This window comes from Aphelocoma coerulescens, unplaced genomic scaffold (assembly GCF_041296385.1).
Source record: "Aphelocoma coerulescens isolate FSJ_1873_10779 unplaced genomic scaffold, UR_Acoe_1.0 HiC_scaffold_168, whole genome shotgun sequence".
In the NCBI taxonomy this organism is placed as follows: domain Eukaryota; kingdom Metazoa; phylum Chordata; class Aves; order Passeriformes; family Corvidae; genus Aphelocoma; species Aphelocoma coerulescens.
Window position 1 is genome coordinate 173352 of NW_027183516.1, and position 17097 is coordinate 190448.

The 17097-nt window shown below is 64.3% G+C and overlaps 2 protein-coding genes and 1 long non-coding RNA gene across 3 annotated transcripts; all 3 read left to right on the forward strand.

Moving 5' to 3' along the window:
• Nucleotides 1-2892: 2892 nt before the first annotated feature.
• On the forward strand, nucleotides 2893-5144 carry LOC138100928 (uncharacterized). Its single transcript, XR_011146969.1, has 3 exons — nucleotides 2893-3030; nucleotides 4787-4809; nucleotides 4947-5144. It is a non-coding gene; the product is annotated as an uncharacterized lncRNA (long non-coding RNA).
• Nucleotides 5145-5891: 747 nt separating this feature from the next.
• Nucleotides 5892-8604, forward strand: LOC138100924 (zinc finger CCCH domain-containing protein 10-like). The gene is made up of 2 exons (XM_068998750.1): nucleotides 5892-5974; nucleotides 7114-8604. Exon 2 carries the CDS (start codon nucleotides 7138-7140, stop codon nucleotides 8305-8307), a length of 1170 nt encoding a protein of 389 aa, XP_068854851.1. The 5' UTR covers nucleotides 5892-5974; nucleotides 7114-7137; the 3' UTR covers nucleotides 8308-8604.
• Nucleotides 8605-9050: 446 nt separating this feature from the next.
• Nucleotides 9051-17097, forward strand: LOC138100935 (extended synaptotagmin-1-like; the record flags this gene model as incomplete). Its single annotated transcript, XM_068998759.1, has 11 exons — nucleotides 9051-9320; nucleotides 10673-10714; nucleotides 12501-12635; nucleotides 12723-12796; nucleotides 12931-13003; nucleotides 13091-13180; nucleotides 14990-15045; nucleotides 15168-15291; nucleotides 15380-15556; nucleotides 16854-16936; nucleotides 17055-17097. Coding segments are annotated over exons 1-11 (1167 nt in total), but the record flags the coding sequence as incomplete, so codon positions are not given.

A 17097-nucleotide genomic window follows, 5' to 3' on the forward strand; every position in this document is an offset into this window, starting at 1 on the left:
AAACACCCTCATTTTGAGAGGAAAAGCCTCACTTGGAGGGGAAAACTCCCTCACTTTGAGGGGAAAAATGTAATTTTGAGGGGAAAAAGTAATTTTGATGGAAAAAGCTCGTTCTGAAGGGAAAATTCCCTCATTTAGAGGGGAAAATCTGTATTTTGAGGGGGAAACATCCCTCATTTTAAGGGAAAATTCACATTTTGAGGGGAAAAGTCTTGATTTTGAGGGGGGAACCTCTCATTTTAAGGGAAAAACCTCCCATTTTGAGGGAAAAAGTCTTTATTTTGAGGGGAAATATCCCTCATTTTAAGGGAAAAACCTCTAATTTTGAGGGAAAACCCTTCATATTGAGGGGAAAGAATCGTTTTGAAGGGAAAAAATCATTTTGAGGAAAAACCTGTGAATTTTAATGGGGAAAAAATCCTGATTTTGAGGGGAAACCCACTCATTTTGAGAGGGAAAAAACCAGAATTTTGAGGGAAAAGCCTTCATTTTGGGGGAAAATCCCTCATTCTGAGGGGACAAATCTGTATTTTGAGGGGGAAACATCCCTCATTTTAAGGGAAAATTCCCTCATTTTGAGGGGAAAAGTCTGCATTTTGAGGGGAAAATTCCCTCATTTGAAGGGAAAAACCTCTCCTTTGGAGGGGAAAAGTCTTCATTTGGAGGGAAAACCCAGCAGAATTCCTGCGGGGGGGAGGGGAGAGGTGAGGGAAGCGCTGCCGGAGCCGTGGCATCCGGGATCAAGGCCCAAACCCAGGGGTATCGCTCTTTTCTAGTCGCTTTTTTACAAAAAAACCACACAAAACCAACAAAAAAAAAAAAAAAAAAGCTGGGACTTGAATGTTGAGGTTTGGTTTTTTTTTTTTTCCTTTGCTGATACCCCTGGGTTTTGTTTTTTTTTTTTCCCCTCACCACCCTCTCCCCAATTTTTTGGGAATTCCCCATTCCCGCCTTACCCAACGTTCCCGGCCGTTCTCCGCAGGCCGCGGCGCTTCCTCGTCGAGATCCGAGTTTTCCAGCCCAAAAAATCCAACAAAAACCGACTCCGCACGTGCAAATGTTACCAAAGTCAATAAAAAGAGAATAAACCATGACCATATTGGATTTTATTCCCGTTGTTTTTTTTTTTTTTTCCTGGTCTTTCTCTGGTCTCGGCTTCTTTTCCGATTTGGGATTGTTGGGTGGATCCGGGCAGGTTTGGTGTTGGAAATGGGATTGTTTTGAGGGGAAAATGTTTGGTTCTGAGGGGAAAAAAGGTGGTTGGAAGGGAAAAATAAATGGTTTTGAGGGGAAAACCTTGATTTTGAAGGGAAAACCCTTCATTTTAGGGAAAATACCCCTCATTTTAATGGAAAAAAACCCTCATTTTGAGGGGAAACACCCTCATTTTGAGAGGAAAAGCTTCACTGGGAGGGGAAAACTCCCTCATTTTGAGGGCAAAAATGTAATTTTGATGGAAAAAGCTCATTTTGAAGGGAAAATTCCCTCATTTTGAGGGGAAAAATCTGCATTTTGAAGGGAAACATCCCTCATTTTGAAGGGAAAACCCTTCATTTTATGGAAAATACCCCTCATTTTAATGGAAAAACCCCTCATTTTGAGGGGAAACACCCTCATTTTGAGGGGAAAAGCCTCAGTTGGAGGGGAAAACTCCCTCACTTTGAGGGGAAAAATGTAATTTTGAGGGGTATAAAGTAATTTTGATGGAAAACCTCATTTTGAAAGGAAAAGTCCCTCATTTTGAGGGGAAAAATCTGTATTTTGAAGGGGAAACATCCCTCATTTTGAGAGGAAAAGCCTCACTTGGAGGGGAAAACTCCCTCACTTTGAGGGGGAAAATGTAATTTTGAGTGGAAAAAGCTCATTGTGAAGGGAAAATTCCCTCATTTTGAGGGGAAAATCTGTATTTTGAGGGGGAAACATCCCTCATTTTAAGGGAAAATTCACATTTTGAGGGGAAATGTCTTGATTTTGAGGGGGAAACCCCTCATTTTAAGGGAAAAACCTCTAATTTTGAGGGAAAACACTTCATATTGAGGGGAAACAATCGTTTTGAAGGGAAAAAATCATTTTGAGGGAAAACCTGTGAATTTTAATGGGGGGAAATCCTGATTTTGAGGGGAAAGCCACTTTTTTTGAGAGGAAAAAACCTAATTTTGAGAGGAAACCCCTCATTTTGGGGAAAAATCCTTCATTTTGAGGTAAAAAACTCATTTTGAGGGGAAAAAAATGAATTCTGTGGGGGAAAAAACCCTTATTTTGAGGAAAAAGTTTCCTCATTTTGAGGGGAAAACCCCTAATTTTGAGGGGAAAAAAACTTGAGGGAGAGGAAAAACTCATTTTGAGGGGAAAAAACCAATTTTGAGGGAAAATAAATAATTTTGACTTTAAAAAAACCCCTTCTTTTACAGGAGAAAAATATTCTGAGGTGGAAACTCCCTCTTTTTAAGGGAAAACCCCTTTAATTTTAGCCTTTTAAAGCAGTATTCCGCCTGGAGACGGGAGCCGAGAGCTCTCCCAATCCACAGGAAGGATTTAAAACCCGCGAGATTTATTTAATTTGATATTTTGTATCTTTTACGCTACAATATAAAAATATTTTCTATTTTTACTTTAAAGGAAAGTCCCTGGAAGGACTTCGGCATGCAACAACAATCCCTTTAAATCCTTGGATAAGCGGATACTCCCGAAAAATACCTGTGTTTGATGCTTTTTATTCCCAATAAATTCGAGGTGGGGAGGGACCAAACCCCGCGGCGGCGCAAAATGGCGGCGGGCGGCTGGCCTACAACTCCCACAGCGCTCTGGGCATGAGGAACTACAATTCCCGTCGTGCCTCGCGCGGCGGTGGGCGTGGCCCGAGCGTTTCTCTATAAATAGCCCCCGCCGAGCGGCGCGAGCCCCTCTCGGCTGCCGCCATCTTGGGGCCTACACCGGCCGCCACCTCCATCCGCCACCATCCGCTTCCATCCGCCGTCCCCCGCCCGCCGGGACTGAGCGGGGCGCCGCCGAACCGCCATGAGGGCCAAGGTGAGCGGCGGGGGGCGCCGCGGGGGCGGCCGATGGCGCCTCAGTAACGGCACGGCCTGGATGGGGGGGGGCGGGAGGAGGCTGCGGCCTGGACACCCCTCGGGGACAGGGGGGTCCCGGTGGGGAGAACCGGGGGGCGAGGGGCGGCGGTCCCTGGTTTAGGGGACGGGGGGGTCCCGGTGTGGTGTCGCGGGGGTTGGGGGGTCCCTGGGGGTGTCTTTGCTGGGAGGAATGTGGGGGGGAAACTGGGAGCACTGGGAGAGAGAAGGCAATGTGGGTGTGGGGGGAACTGGGAGAGAACCCGGTCTGGGACTGAGGGCGGCTGGGAGAGGCAAACCAGGCTGGGACTGGGAGAACCCAACCGGGGTGGGACTAGGAGCACTGGGAAAGACAAAGCGGTGTGGGATTGGAGGCACTGGGGGACCTGAGCAGTCTGGGACTGGGGGCACTGGGAGAGATAAAACGGAGTGGGACTGGGATTACTGGGAGAGCCAAAGCGGAGTGGGACTGGGATTACTGGGAGAGCCAAAGCGGAGTGGGACTGGGAGCACTGGGAGAGCCAAGCCCCTGTGGGACTGGGAGCACTGGGAGAGCCAAAGCGGTGTGGGACTGGGATTACTGGGAGAGCCAAGCCCCTGTGGGACTGGTGGGCACTGGGAGCACTGGGAGAACCAAACCAGCATGGAACGGGGATACTGGGACAGCCAAATCCGGACTGGGAGAGATGAACCGCTGTGGGACTGGGGGTGGACTGGTAGGGACTTGGGGGCACGGGGAGAGACAAACCAGTTTGGGACTGGGGTCTCTGAGATGCATAAACCAGTGTGGCACTGAGAGAGATAAACCAGTAAAGGACTGGGGCTACTGGGAGAGAGCCAAACCTGTGGGACTGAGAGGGCTGGGAGAGAAAACCAGTGTGGTACTGGGTGGGAACTGGGGGCACTGGGAGAGCCAAACCAGTTTGGGAACTGGGGGCACTGGGAGAGCCAAACCAGTCTGGGACTGGGGGCACTGGGAGAGCCAGACCAATCTGGGAACTGGGGGCACTGGGATAGCCAAACCAGTTTGGGAACTGGAGGCATTGGGAAGGATAAACCAGCGTGGAACTGGGGGGAACTGGAGGCACTGGGGAGAGCCAGACCAGTGTGGGTCTGGTGAGGACTGGGGGCAATAAACCAGTACGGGACTGGGTGGGAACTGGTGGCACTGGGAGACCCAAACCCTGGTGGCACTGGGAGACCCAAACCCGTATGGGACTGGTGGGGACTGGTGGCACTGGGAGACCCAAACCCTGGTGGGAACTGGTGGCACTGGGAGACCCAAACCCGTATGGGACTGGTGGCACTGGGAGACCCAAACCCTGGTGGGAACTGGTGGCACTGGGAGACCCAAACCCGTACGGGACTGGTGGGAACTGGTGGCACTGGGAGACCCAAACCCGTATGGGCCTGGTGGGGACTGGTGGCACTGGGAGACCCAAACCCTGGTGGGGACTGGTGGCACTGGGAGACCCAAACCCTGGTGGGGACTGGTGGCACTGGGAGACCCAAACCCTGGTGGGAACTGGTGGGGACTGGTGGCACTGGGAGACCCAAACCCTGGTGGGAACTGGTGGGAACTGGTGGCACTGGGAGACCCAAACCCTGGTGGGAACTGGTGGGGACTGGTGGCACTGGGAGACCCAAACCCGTACGGGACTGGTGGGAACTGGTGGCACTGGGATGCCGGCGCTAACGCCCGTCCCTCTCTCCCGCAGTGGCGCAAGAAGCGAATGCGCAGGTACGTGAGACCCCCCCGGGGCTCGGGCCGGCCCCGCCTCACCGGGAGGGGGCCCGGGGGGTGGGGAGGGCCCGGCCCGGTGTCCCGGTCCCGGTCCGGCCCCGGGGGTGACGCCGCCGCCGCCGCTCTGTCCCCAGGCTGAAGCGCAAGAGGAGGAAGATGAGGCAGAGGTCCAAGTAACCGCCCCCAGCGGGGCCGCGGCTCGGGGCCGTCCCGGTACCGTCCCGGTGCTGCCCCGGTGCCGCCCCGGTGCCACGGGGATGTCCCGCCGTGCCGGCCCGGTTCTTTGCTTTGCGGCGGCCGCTGTGCCGTGAATAAAAGTTGGTTCTTGCTTACACGGTGTGCGGGCTCTGCCGGTAACCGGGGAGGCGGCTGCAGGGGCGGGGGGGGGCTCCTCCGGTAACGGGGGACCAGGGCAGAGGTCCCAGCGGTAACGGGGAACCAGGGCTGGGACCGCCGTCCGGCGCTCCTCCGGTAACGGGATGGGGATGGGGCTCCTTCGGGAACAAGAGAGGGTCGGAACAGGCGGATTCTCTTTTATGGGGCCGGGAAGCGGCACCGGGAATCGTCCCCTAACGGGGCAGGGGGCGGGACCGGGACGGGGGCCGGAACAGCGGGGAGAGGGGGAGCCTCAGGTAACGGGGGCAGATGGAGGCGACCGCGGGTTCCTGCGGTAACGGGGGCAGGTGGGCGGGACTGGGGTGAGGAGTGCTCCGGTAACGGGGCAGGCGGGCGGGACTGGGGCTGGGGAACCCTCCGGTAACGGGGCAGGTGGGCGGGACTGGGGAACCCTCCGGTAACGGGGCAGGCGGGCGGGACTGGGGCTGGGGAACCCTCCGGTAACGGGGCAGGCAGGAGGGGACTCCCCCGCTAACGGGACAGGTTCGGCGCCGAGCTGAGGAATCGCCCGGTGCCGTGGGCAAGGACCGGGGTCGGTCCGAGCCGGGACCGGGATGTTCCGGGATCGCCCACGCGGAGTCCGGCGCGGCGGCAGCGGCTCCCGCCGATGACGTCACGGTGACGCAGTTCCGGCGCGCCGCGCGCTCCCGGCGCCGCGCGGGTCCTTCCGGGCCGCCCCGGAAGCGGCGCCGAGCGGGTCCCGCCCGCCGCCGGCACCGGCCGCGCGTTGTTGGCGCCGGAGGCTCCGCGGGGAGGCCGCGAGCCGGTGAGTGCGGGGCCGGGCCGCGCCGGGGCCGGGGGAGGCCGCGCTCCGCCGCTCTCCCAGGCCTCGCCGGTGCCGCTGCGGCTCCGTCCCGGGGCGCCTCGCGGGGCTGTCACGGGGCGCGGGTCCCGCAGCGCGGGGCTCGGTGCCGCCCGGGGCGCGGGGAGCGGCCGCCAGGGACTTCCCGGGGTTCCCTCCGCCGTCCGGGGCTTGGCGGGGGCTGTGGGGGGACACCCGGGGGCTGTGGCGGGGGCTCCCCGGCCGTGCTGCCCCTGCACCGGCTCCGCGGCACCGCCGGGACCCCGCGGCGGGTGTTTCCCCCGTACCGGGGTCGCTCCCATCCCTCCGTGCCTCCGTCCGTGCCCGGTGCTTCCCCTCCATCCCCCGTCGGTACCGGGCTCGCTCCGGGTCCCTCCCTCGCCCCGTCCCTCCCTCCGTGCCCGGTGCCCCGGGATGGGTTTTTTTCTCCTCCCCACCGCTACCGGCGTCACTCCCGGTCCCCCCTTCACCCCTTCCATCCCCAGAGCCCCGGGGGTGAGGATTTCCCATCCCACGGTCCCTCCCGGTCCCTCCCGGTCCCTCCGTCATTGCCTGGAGCTCCGGGGTGGCCGTTTCTGCCCCTTCCCGCCGGTACCGGCGTCAGTCCCGGTCCCTCCCTCTGGTCCTGGCCTCGCTCCCGCTCCCTCCCTCGGTGCCCGGTGTCCCGGGGTGGGTGTAGCCCTGCGGTACCGGCGTCCCACCCCCTCCCAGGGTGGGTGTTTCCCCCACCGCCCCATTCCCGGTCCCTCCCTCTCTCCCTCCTCCAGTCCCGGGACTCCTCCCGTTCCCTCTCTCGGTGCCCCGGCATGGGATTTCCCCCCATTCCCGCTCCCTCCGGGTCCCTCCCTCACTCCATCCCTTTCTCCCTCCCTCCTCCCCTCCCGATCCCCCTCCCCCTCCCTCGGTGCCCCACCGTGGGATTTCCCCCCATTCCCGGCGTCCCACCCTCTCCCAAGGGTGGCTGTTTCCCCCCCCCCCCCTCCCCCATTCCCAGAACTCCTCCCGTTCCCTCTCTCGGTGCCCCGCGATGGGATTTCCCCCCCGTTCCCCGTCCCTCCCGATCCCTCCCTCACCCCATCCCTCCCTTCCTCCTCCCCCCACAGCCGCCGCCGCCCCTCCCCTCGAAGATGCCCGACCGCGACGGCCGCGACGGCTACGCCAACGGGGGCAGCGGCGACGAGGCGGGCGCGGGCGCCGACGACATCTGCCGCGACTTCCTGCGCAACGTCTGCAAGCGGGGCAAGCGCTGCCGCTTCCGCCACCCCGACATCTCCGAGGTCACCAACCTGGGCGTGCGCAAGAACGAGTTCATCTTCTGCCACGACTTCCAGAACAAGGAGTGCGTGCGCCTCAACTGCCGCTTCATCCACGGCACCAAGGAGGACGAGGACTGCTACAAGAAGACCGGCGAGCTGCCGCCGCGCTTGCGCCAGAAAGTGGCCGCCGGGCTGGGGCTGTCGCCCGCCGACCTCCCCAACAGCAAGGAGGAGGTGCCGATCTGCCGAGATTTCCTCAAGGGGGACTGCCAGCGCGGGGCCAAGTGCAAGTTCCAGCACCTGCAGCGGGACTACGAGTACGAGGCGCGGGGCCGCGAGCAGGGGCTGGGCCCCGGCGGGCGCCGCTACGAGCCCTACGACGGCCTCTACGACCCCGACGAGCCGGTGCTGAAGCGGCGGCGGGCGGAGGGGCTCTACGAGAGCTACGAGTACGGCTTCGCCAGCCCGCGGGCCGTGGAGTACCGGCTGCTGGAGGAGGAGAACGTGCTGCTGCGGAAGCGCGTGGAGGACCTCAAGAAGCAGGTGAACAACCTGCTGGCCACCAACGAGGTGCTGCTGGAGCAGAACGCGCAGTTCCGCAACCAGGCCAAGGTGATGACGCTCAGCTCCACGGCCACGGCCACCGAGCAGACTCTGGCGCCCACGGTGGGGACGGTCACCAACTACAACCACAGCATCGCGCAGACGCACACCACGCTCAGCAGCCAGGCCCTGCAGCCCCGCCCCGTCACCCAGCAGGATTTGGTGGCCCCGGCCGGCGCCCAGGCCGCCCCTCCGGCCAACGCCGCGCCCCCCATGAACCCCGAGATCGCGCCGCTGTCGGCGGCCCTGGCGCAGACCATCGCCCAGGGCATGGCCCCCCCGCCCGTGTCCATGGCGCCGGTGGCCGTGTCGGTGGCGCCGGTGGCCGTGTCCATGGCGCAGCCGCTCGGCGGCATCACCATGAGCCACGCCACCACGCCCATGGTCACCTACCCCATCGCCTCGCAGAGCATGCGGATAACGGCCATGCCGCACTGACACCCACACCGGGGGACCCACCGGGACCCCCCCGCCGCCGAACTGAGCCCGGGGGGGGGGGGGGGCGGCGGGACGAGGACGGACACACGGACCCTGCGGATGCGGGCGGGGGCTGCGGGTGTGGGACGCCCTCGCCGTGCGGGACAAGCTCCCATGGGGAGGGTCGTGCACGCTGCCACACCCACCCCCGGAGCCCCGTGGGACGGACTGAGCGCCGGGGCTGAGTCCCGGGGGGGCCGGGGGTGGCACCGGGGCTCCCCCCGCCCTGTAATGTTTTCAGCTATTAAAACAGAAAAACCCCAAAGCAGCACGGGCGCGGCGGTCGCTGTCCCGGTACCGCCGGGAAGGGCCGGGGAGCGGACGGGGGGGACGGGGGGGACACCGGGACGGGGACACCGGGACGGGGACACCGGGACGGGGACACCGGGACGGGGACACCGGGACGGGGACACGTGACAGAGGCCACGCCCCTCACCGAGGCCACGCCCTCTCATCAACAAGGGCGTGTCCAAAGACACGTGACCGCTGTGGGGGCGTGGCCACGCCCTGGCTTGCAGCCAATGAGTGACGCACGGTGGGGGGCGTGGCCAAGATCTGGCGGCCGGCCAATGGGCGACGCGTCCGGAGCCGGGGGGGCGTGTCCTGGGCCGTGCGGCTCAGCCAATGGGCGCGCTGTGCGTGCCGGGGGCGGGGCCGGGGCGGGGCCGGGGCGGGAGCGGCGGAGCGGGCGCGGAGCGGGAGCGATGGAGCGGCGGAGCGGGCCCGGGCTGGCGGCTCTGGGCGCGCTGGGCCGGCGGCTGCTCTGGGCGCTGCCCGCCTACGCCGCGGGGCTGCTGGGGCTGGGCGCGGGCGCGGTGGTGCTCGCGCTCGCTCTCTACGCGGGCTGGCGGCGGCGGCGGCGCGCCCGGGAGCGCGGGATGCGCGCGGCCGAGCGCCTGCAGCGCGACGAGGAGGCGGCCGTGCGCGCCGCCGCCGCCGGGCTGGGCGCGGCCCGCGGGGAGCTGCCGGCCTGGGTAAGCGGGTGCTCGGGGCCCCGCAGCGCCGTTATCGCCGGCGGGAAGGGCTCGGGGGGAAGCCCCGCTACGGGGCCGGGCGGGATCCCCGCCACCGGGCACCGCAACCCCCCGGTGGGACCTCCGGGGGTTGGGAAGCGCAGACCCCCCCCGGTGGGACCCCCGGGGCTGGGCGCTGCGTCCTCCCCGGGCCCCGCTGAGGCTCCCCCGGCTCTGCTGCGCTGCGGGCACCGCTTGAGTTCCCCGCCGGGCGGGACCCCCCCCCCCCCGGGCGGGACCCCCCTTCTCTGCTCCGCTCTAGCCCCCTCTTGGCACCCCTGGGGACCCCCGGCAGCCCCAGCGCACCCCCCGGGCCCCGCCGCCGGTGTCCCCCGCCTCTCTGCCAACTTCCCGCCCGGCGGGACCCCTGGGCAGCCCCGAGAACCGCAGCGCATCCGCCCGGCCCCGCCGCGCTGAGCCCCGCTTGAGTTCTCCCCGTCGGGGGGACCCCGAGGCACCGCGCCCTCCCCGGCGGGACCCCCGGGCCGCGCCCCGCATCCCGCACCGCTCCCGCTGCCGGGGCCCCGCCTCTGCTGCGCTGCGGGACCCCCGGGACCCCTGGACCGGGCACTTCCCGGCTCCCTTCTCGGCTGCGCTGCAGACCCCGCTTGAGACCCCCAGGGACCCCCGGGCCGGGCACCGCATCCCCCGCGGGGTCCCCCCCGCCTCTGCTGCGCTGCAGACCCCGCTTGAGACTCCCGGGGAACCCCCCCCGAGCCCCGCAGCACCGAGCCCCGCTTGAGCTCCGCTGCCGGGACCCCTCGGTGCTGCTTTCCAGCCTTTCCTTGGGTTTCCCGCTCGGGCGGGACCCCCGGCAGCCCCACCGAGCCCCGCTTTGAGCTCCCGGCCTTGCGGGACCCCCGGGGCCGGGATCGCCGCCTCACCGAGAGCCCCCCGTGCCCGCCCCCCGCCGCAGCGCGGCCCCGCTGCCCCCGGGCGGGGTCCCCCGCAGCGAGGGGACAGCGCCGGTACCGCCCGGGGCCTTCCGGCAGTGCCGTGACTCACCGGGCCCGGGGGGGCCGTTTCCTGCCCGGCTGCGGATGGGGCGGCCGAGGGAGGGGGGGGGGGGCGTGAAACCCCTCCCCGCGGTGCCGGAGGGGTCCGAACCCCCTTTCTCGGGACTTCCCCCCCACCGGGACCCCCCTTTCGGGACCCCCGGGAACGGGAAGATGTTGGGGGACGCGGGGGTTGACGGGGTCCCCGCGGGGTTGCGGCGGGAGGTTGGGGGAAACTGAGGCACGGGGCTGGGAGGGGCGGTGTCCCCGCCGTGCCCGGGCGGCCCCCCCGGGCTCAGGGCCCCCCCTGTCCCCCAGGTCAGCTTCCCGGATGTGGAGCGGGCGGAATGGCTGAACAAGGTGAGGCGTCCGTGTGTCCGGCCCGCCCCGCGCCCTGCGCCGCCTCCCGCTGCTCCCGCGTCCCTCCCGCGTCCCTCCCGCATCCTTCCATCCCTCCCGCATCCTGCCATCCCTCCCGCATCCCTCCATCCCTCCCGCATCCCTCCATCCCTCCCGCCTCCTTCCATCCCTCCCGCCTCCTTCCATCCCTCCCGCATCCCTCCATCCCTCCCGCATCCTTCCATCCCTCCCGCGTCCTTCCATCCCTCCCGCATCCTTCCTCCTCTCCCGCAGCCCTCCATCCCTCCCGCATCCCTCCATCCCTCCCGCATCCTTCCTCCTCTCCCTGCATCCTTCCTCCTCTCCCTGCATCCCTCCTCCATCCCTCCCTCCCTCCCTCCTGGCCTCCTTCCATTCCCCCCTCTCGCATCCCTCCCTCCCTCTCTCTCTCTCCATCCCTCCCTGCGTCCTTCTGTCCATCTCTGCCTCTGTCCCTCCCTCCAGCTCCAGTGTCCACCCCTCCATCCCCAGTGTCCATCCCGTGCCCACCCCTCCATCCCTGGTGTCCATCCCTCCATTCCCAGTGTCCATCCCTCCATTCCGTGTCCATTCCTCGTGCCATCCCACCATCCCCTGTGTCCATTCCCAGTGTCCATCCCACGTCCATCCCTCCATCTCCAGTGTCCATCCCCAGTGTCCATCCCCTGTGTCCATCCTCTGTGTCCATCCCACCGTCCCCAGTGTCCGTACCTCCATTCCTGGTGTCCATCCCTCCATCTCCAGTGTCCATCCCCTGTGTCCATCCCACCATCCCCAGTGTCCATTCCCAGTGTCCATCCCACGTCCGTCCCTCCATTCCCAGTGCCCATCCCTCCATCCCCAGTGTCCATCCCTCCGTTCCCTGTCCACCCCGTGTCCGTCCCTCAATCCCCAGTGTCCATCCCTCCATCTCCAGTGTCCATCCCTCCGTTCCCAGTGTCCATCCCTCTGCTCCCTGTCCATCCCATGTCCATCCCTCCATCCCCGGTGTCCATCCCACCATCCCCAGTGTCCATCCCGTGTCCATCCCACGTCCATCCCTCCATCTCCAGTGTCCATCCCTCCATTCCCAGTGCCCATCCCTCCATCCCCAGTGTCCATCCCTCCGTTCCCTGTCCACCCTGTGTCCGTCCCTCAATCCCCAGTGTCCATCCCTCCATCTCCAGTGTCCATCCCTCTGTTCCCAGTGTCCATCCCTCTGCTCCCTGTCCACCCCATGTCCATCCCTCCATCCCGTGTCCATCCCACCATCCCCAGTGTCCATCCCCTGTGTCCATCCCACGTCCATCCCTCCATCTCCAGTGTCCATCCCTACGTTCCCAGTGCCCATCCCTCTGCTCCCTGTCCATCCCACGTCCATCCCTCCATTCCCAGTGTCCACCCCATGTCCATCCCTCCATCCCCAGTGTCCATCCCATGTCCATCCCTCCATCCCCGGTGTCCATCCCTCCATTCCCGGTGTCCATCCCACGTCCATCCCTCCATCTCCAGTGTCCATTCCTCCATTCCCAGTGCCCATCCCTCTGCTCCCTGTCCATCCCACGTCCATCCCTCCATTCCCAGTGTCCACCCCATGTCCATCCCTCCATCCCCAGTGTCCATCCCGTGTCCATCCCTCCATCCCCGGTGTCCATCCCATGTCCATCCCTCCATCCCCGGTGTCCATCCCGTGTCCATCCCTCCATTCCCAGTGTCCATCCCTCCATCCCCGGTGTCCACCCCGTGTCCGTCCCTCCCTCCCCAGCGTCCGTCTGTCCGTGTCCGGCAGGTCCTGGCGCAGGCCTGGCCGTTCTTCGGGCAGTACATGGAGAAGCTGCTGCTGGAGAACGTGGCCCCTTCCATCCGCGCCTCCAACACCCACCTGCAGACCTTCACCTTCACCAAGGTGGACATGGGCGAGAAGGTAAATTCGGGGTGGCCCCCCCCGACCCCCTTGACCCCCTCCGTGACCCCCCCACTCACCTCTGCCCCCCTCCCACACCCCCCGCAGCCCCTCCGTGTCCTGGGGGTCCGGGCCCACCCCGGCACCCACAAGAAGCAGATCCTGCTGGACCTCAACATCAGGTGAGCGGCCGGAGCCACCGGTGAGGTGACAGCGCCAGGTCTCAGCCTCCTGGGTGCCCCCCCCCGGCGCTGTGGGGGGAGGGGGTCCGGGGGGGCCGCGGTGACACCCCCACCCTCATCTCGTGTCCCCTCAGCTACGTCGGTGACGTCCAGATCGACGTGGAGGTGAAGAAGTTCTTCTGCAAGGCGGGGGTGAAGGGGATGCAGGTGAGGGGGGCTTTGGGGGGGGGGTCTGGGAATGACTCTGGGGGGGTCGTATCTCATCTTAAACCACCTCCCCTTCCCCCCCCCCAGCTCCACGGGATGCTCCGGATCATCCTGGAGCCCCTCCTGGGGGACGTGCCCATCGTGGGGGCCCTCACCATGTTCTTCATCCGCCGCCCCGTGAGTTTGTCCCCGTGTCCGTCCGTCCGTCCCCCCCCTGCCCCTGGTAACCCCGGACCCCCCCTCCGGACACACCGGGGGTCTTCCTCCCCCCAAAAAAAAACACCCGGAAGCCCCCCAGGACACACCAGGGGTCCTCCCCCCCCCCCCCCCAAAAGAACACCCGGAGCCCCCTCCTCTGGACACACTGGGGGTCCTCCCCCCAAAAAACCACCCAGACACCCAAGGACACACCAGGGGTCCTCCCCCCCCCAAAAGAGCACCCGGACCCCCCCCCCCCAGGACATACCGGGGGTCCCTGCCCCCCAAAGAGCACCCAGACCCCTCCTCCCCAGGACACACCAGGGGTCCTCCCCCCAAAAAAACCACCTGGAAGCCCCCCAGGACACACCGGGGTTCTCCCCCCCCAAAGAACACCCGGACCCCCCCTCCCCAGGACACACTGGGGGTCCTCCCCCCCTCCCCAAAAAGGACCGGTAACCCCGCACCCCCAAAAAAGGACCGGCAACCCCCCCCACCATCCCCAAAAAGGACCAGCAACCCTGAACCCCCCACCCCGGGACACACTGGGGGTCCTCCTCCCCCCCCAAAAACCACCCAGACGCCCCCCAAGGACACACCAGGGGTCCTGTCCCCTCCCCAAAAAGGACCTGCAACCCTGAACCCCCCCGAGGACACACCGGGGGTCCCTCCTCCCCCCACAAAAGAACATCCAGAAGTCCCCCAAGGACACACCAGGGGTGTCCCACCCCCCCCAAAAGTACCGGCACCCCCCCCCCCACCACCACCCCAGGACACACCGGGGGTCCTCCCCCCACAAAAGAACATCCAGAAGGATGTCCCACCCCCCCCAAAAGTACCGGCACCCCCCCCTCCCTACCCCAGGACACACCGGGGGTCCCTCCCCCCGGCAAAAGAACATCCAGAAGGATGTCCCACCCCCCCCAAAAGTACCGGCACCCCCCCCTCCCTACCCCAGGACACACCGGGGGTCCTCCTCCCCCCCAAAAAACCACCCAGACGCCCCCCAAGGACACACCAGGGGTCCTCCCCCCTCCCCAAAAAGGACCTGCAACCCTGAACCCCCCCGAGGACACACCGGGGGTCCTCCCCCCCCACAAAAGAACATCCAGAAGTCCCCCAAGGACACACCGGGGGTGTCCCACCCCCCCAAAAGTACCGGCACCCCCCCACCACCACCACCCCAGGACACACCGGGGGTCCTCCCCCCACAAAAGAACATCCAGAAGGATGTCCCACCCCCCCAAAAGTACCGGCACCCCCCCCTCCCTACCCCAGGACACACCGGGGGTCCCTCCCCCCCCACAAAAGAACATCCAAAAGTCCCCCAAGGACACACCAGGGGTGTCCCACCCCCCCCAAAAGTACCGGCACCCCCCCACGACCACCCCAGGACACACCGGGGGTCCCTCCCCCCCCACAAAAGAACATCCAGAAGTCCCCAAGGACACACCAGGGGTGTCCCACCCCCCCAAAAGTACCGGCACCCCCCCCCCCACCACCACCCCAGGACACACCGGGGGTCCTCCCCCCACAAAAGAACATCCAGAAGGATGTCCCACCCCCCCAAAAGTACCGGCACCCCCCCACCACACCACCCCAGGACACACCGGGGGTCCCTCCCCCCCCACAAAAGAACATCCAGAAGTCCCCCAAGGACACACCAGGGGTGTCCCACCCCCCCCCAAAAGTACTGGCACACCCCCCCACCACCACCCCAGGACACACCGGGGGTCCCTCCCCCCCCCCCTTCCTCCCCCCACTCCGACCCCATCCCACCCCTTCCAGACCTTGGACATCAACTGGACGGGGATGACCAACCTGCTGGACATCCCCGGCCTCAGGTGAGCCCCACCCCTTTGCGGGGGCATCCCCGCCCTCCCTGCCCGCTCCGTGCCCCCCTCCGCGGCCCCGCCCTGACCGTGTCCGTCCCTCCCTTCCCCCCCTCCCCACCCCCCGATCCCAGCTCCATGTCGGACACGATGATCATGGACACCATCTCCTCCTACCTCGTGCTGCCCAACCGGCTCCTGGTGCCGCTGGTGCCCGACCTGCCCGAGGCCGCGCAGCTCCGCTCTCCCCTCCCGCGGGTAAAGGACGCGGGGGTGGCATCCCGAGGGTCGCCTGTCCCCCCTCTGCCACCCCTCTCGGTGACCCCCACGCCGCCCCCATCCTCAGGGCGTGGTGCGGGTGCACCTGAGGGGTGCGCGGGACCTGCGCTGCAAGGACCGGTTCATGGGGGGGCTGGTGGAGGGCAAGTCGGACCCCTACGCCGTCCTGCGCGTGGGGACGCAGGTGGCCACCAGCCGCGTCATCGACGACAACCTCAACCCCACCTGGGACGAGGTGTACGAGGTGAGGCGGCCCCCGGTTGCCCCCTTTTTCCCTTCCTTTTTCCCTTTTTCCCTTCCTTTTTCCCTTTTTTCCCCCTTTTTCCCTTCCTTTTTCCCTTTTTCCCCCTTTTTCCCTTCCTTTTTCCCTTTTTTCCCCCTTTTTCCCTTCCTTTTTCCCTTTCTTCCCCCTTTTTCCCTTCCTTTTTCCCTTTTTTCCCCCTTTTTCCCCTTCCTTTTTCCCTTTTTCCCTTCCTTTTTCCCTTTTTTCCCCCTTTCTCCCTTCCTTTTTTCCCTTCCTTTTTTCCTCCTCTTTCCCCCCCTTCTTCCCCTTCCTTCTCTTCCCCCATTTTCCCCCCTTTTCCCCCACTTTTCCTCCTTTTTCCCCTCCTCTTTCCCTCCTTTTCCCTCTCATTCTTCCCCCACTTTTCCACTTCTTTCCCCTCATTCTTTCCCTCCTTTCCCCTTTTTCCCCCCATTTTCCCCTGCTTTCCCTCATTCTTTTCCTCCTCTTTCCCTCCTTTTCCCTCTCATTCTTCCCCACTTTTCCACTTCTTTCCCCTCATTCTTCTCCTCCTTTCCCCTTTTTCCCCCCATTTTCCCCCTCATTCTTTCCCCTCCTCTTTCCCTCCTTTTCCCTCTCATTCTTCCCCCACTTTTCCACTTCTTTCCCCTCATTCTTTCCCTCCTTTCCCCTTTTCCCCCCATTTTTCCCCACTTTCCCTCATTCTTTTCCTTCTCTTTCCCTCCTTTTCCCTCTCATTCTTCCCCCACTTTTCCACTTCTTTCCCCTCATTCTTCTCCTCCTTTCCCCTTTTTCCCCCCATTTTCCCCCTCATTCTTTCCCCTCCTCTTTCCCTCCTTTTCCCTCTCATTCTTCCCCCACTTTTCCACTTCTTTCCCCTCATTCGTTCCCCCCTTTCCCCTTTTCCCCCCATTTTCCCCTGCTTTCCCTCATTCTTTTCCTCCTCTTTCCCTCCTTTTCCCCCTCATTCTTCCCCCCTTCCCCCCCCGCTTCCCCTCCTTTTTCCCCCTCCCTTTTCCCCTCCTCATCTCCCCTTTTTCCCCTCATTCTTCCCCTTTTTTCTCCCCTTTCCCCCCCTTCATTCTCCCCTTCCCCCCCCTCCCCCCGGGACCATCCCCCAAACTTCAGACTCCCCCCAACATCCCCCCCCCCCGACCCCCTTCGCATCCCCAGCTGGGCCGTGGGGGACAGGGACACACAGGGACACCCCGACCCCACCGGCTGGGACACGGGGACCCCCCCGCCGGCTTTGGGGACCCCCCCCCAAGCTGCTGCTGTCCCCCTCCCCTCGTCCCAGTTCATCGTGCACGAGGTGCCGGGCCAGGAGGTGGAGGTGGAGCTCTTCGACAAAGACCCCGACAAGGACGATCTCCTGGGCAGGTGAGGGAGGGCGGGGGGCCGCACCCCCAATTTGGGGTTGGGGGGAAGGGGTTTCTGCCTCCCCTCCCCCAATTTCCCCCCTCCCCTCCCCAAATTCCCAGCGTCTCCCATCCCCCAGGATGAAGCTGGACCTCGGGGAGGTGCTCAGAGCGCGGGTGATG

What these genes read in the sequence shown, in the direction of transcription:
- LOC138100924 (XM_068998750.1), top strand. Translation starts at nt 7,138, where the DNA reads ATGCCCGACCGCGACGGCCGCGACGGCTACGCCAACGGGGGCAGCGGC.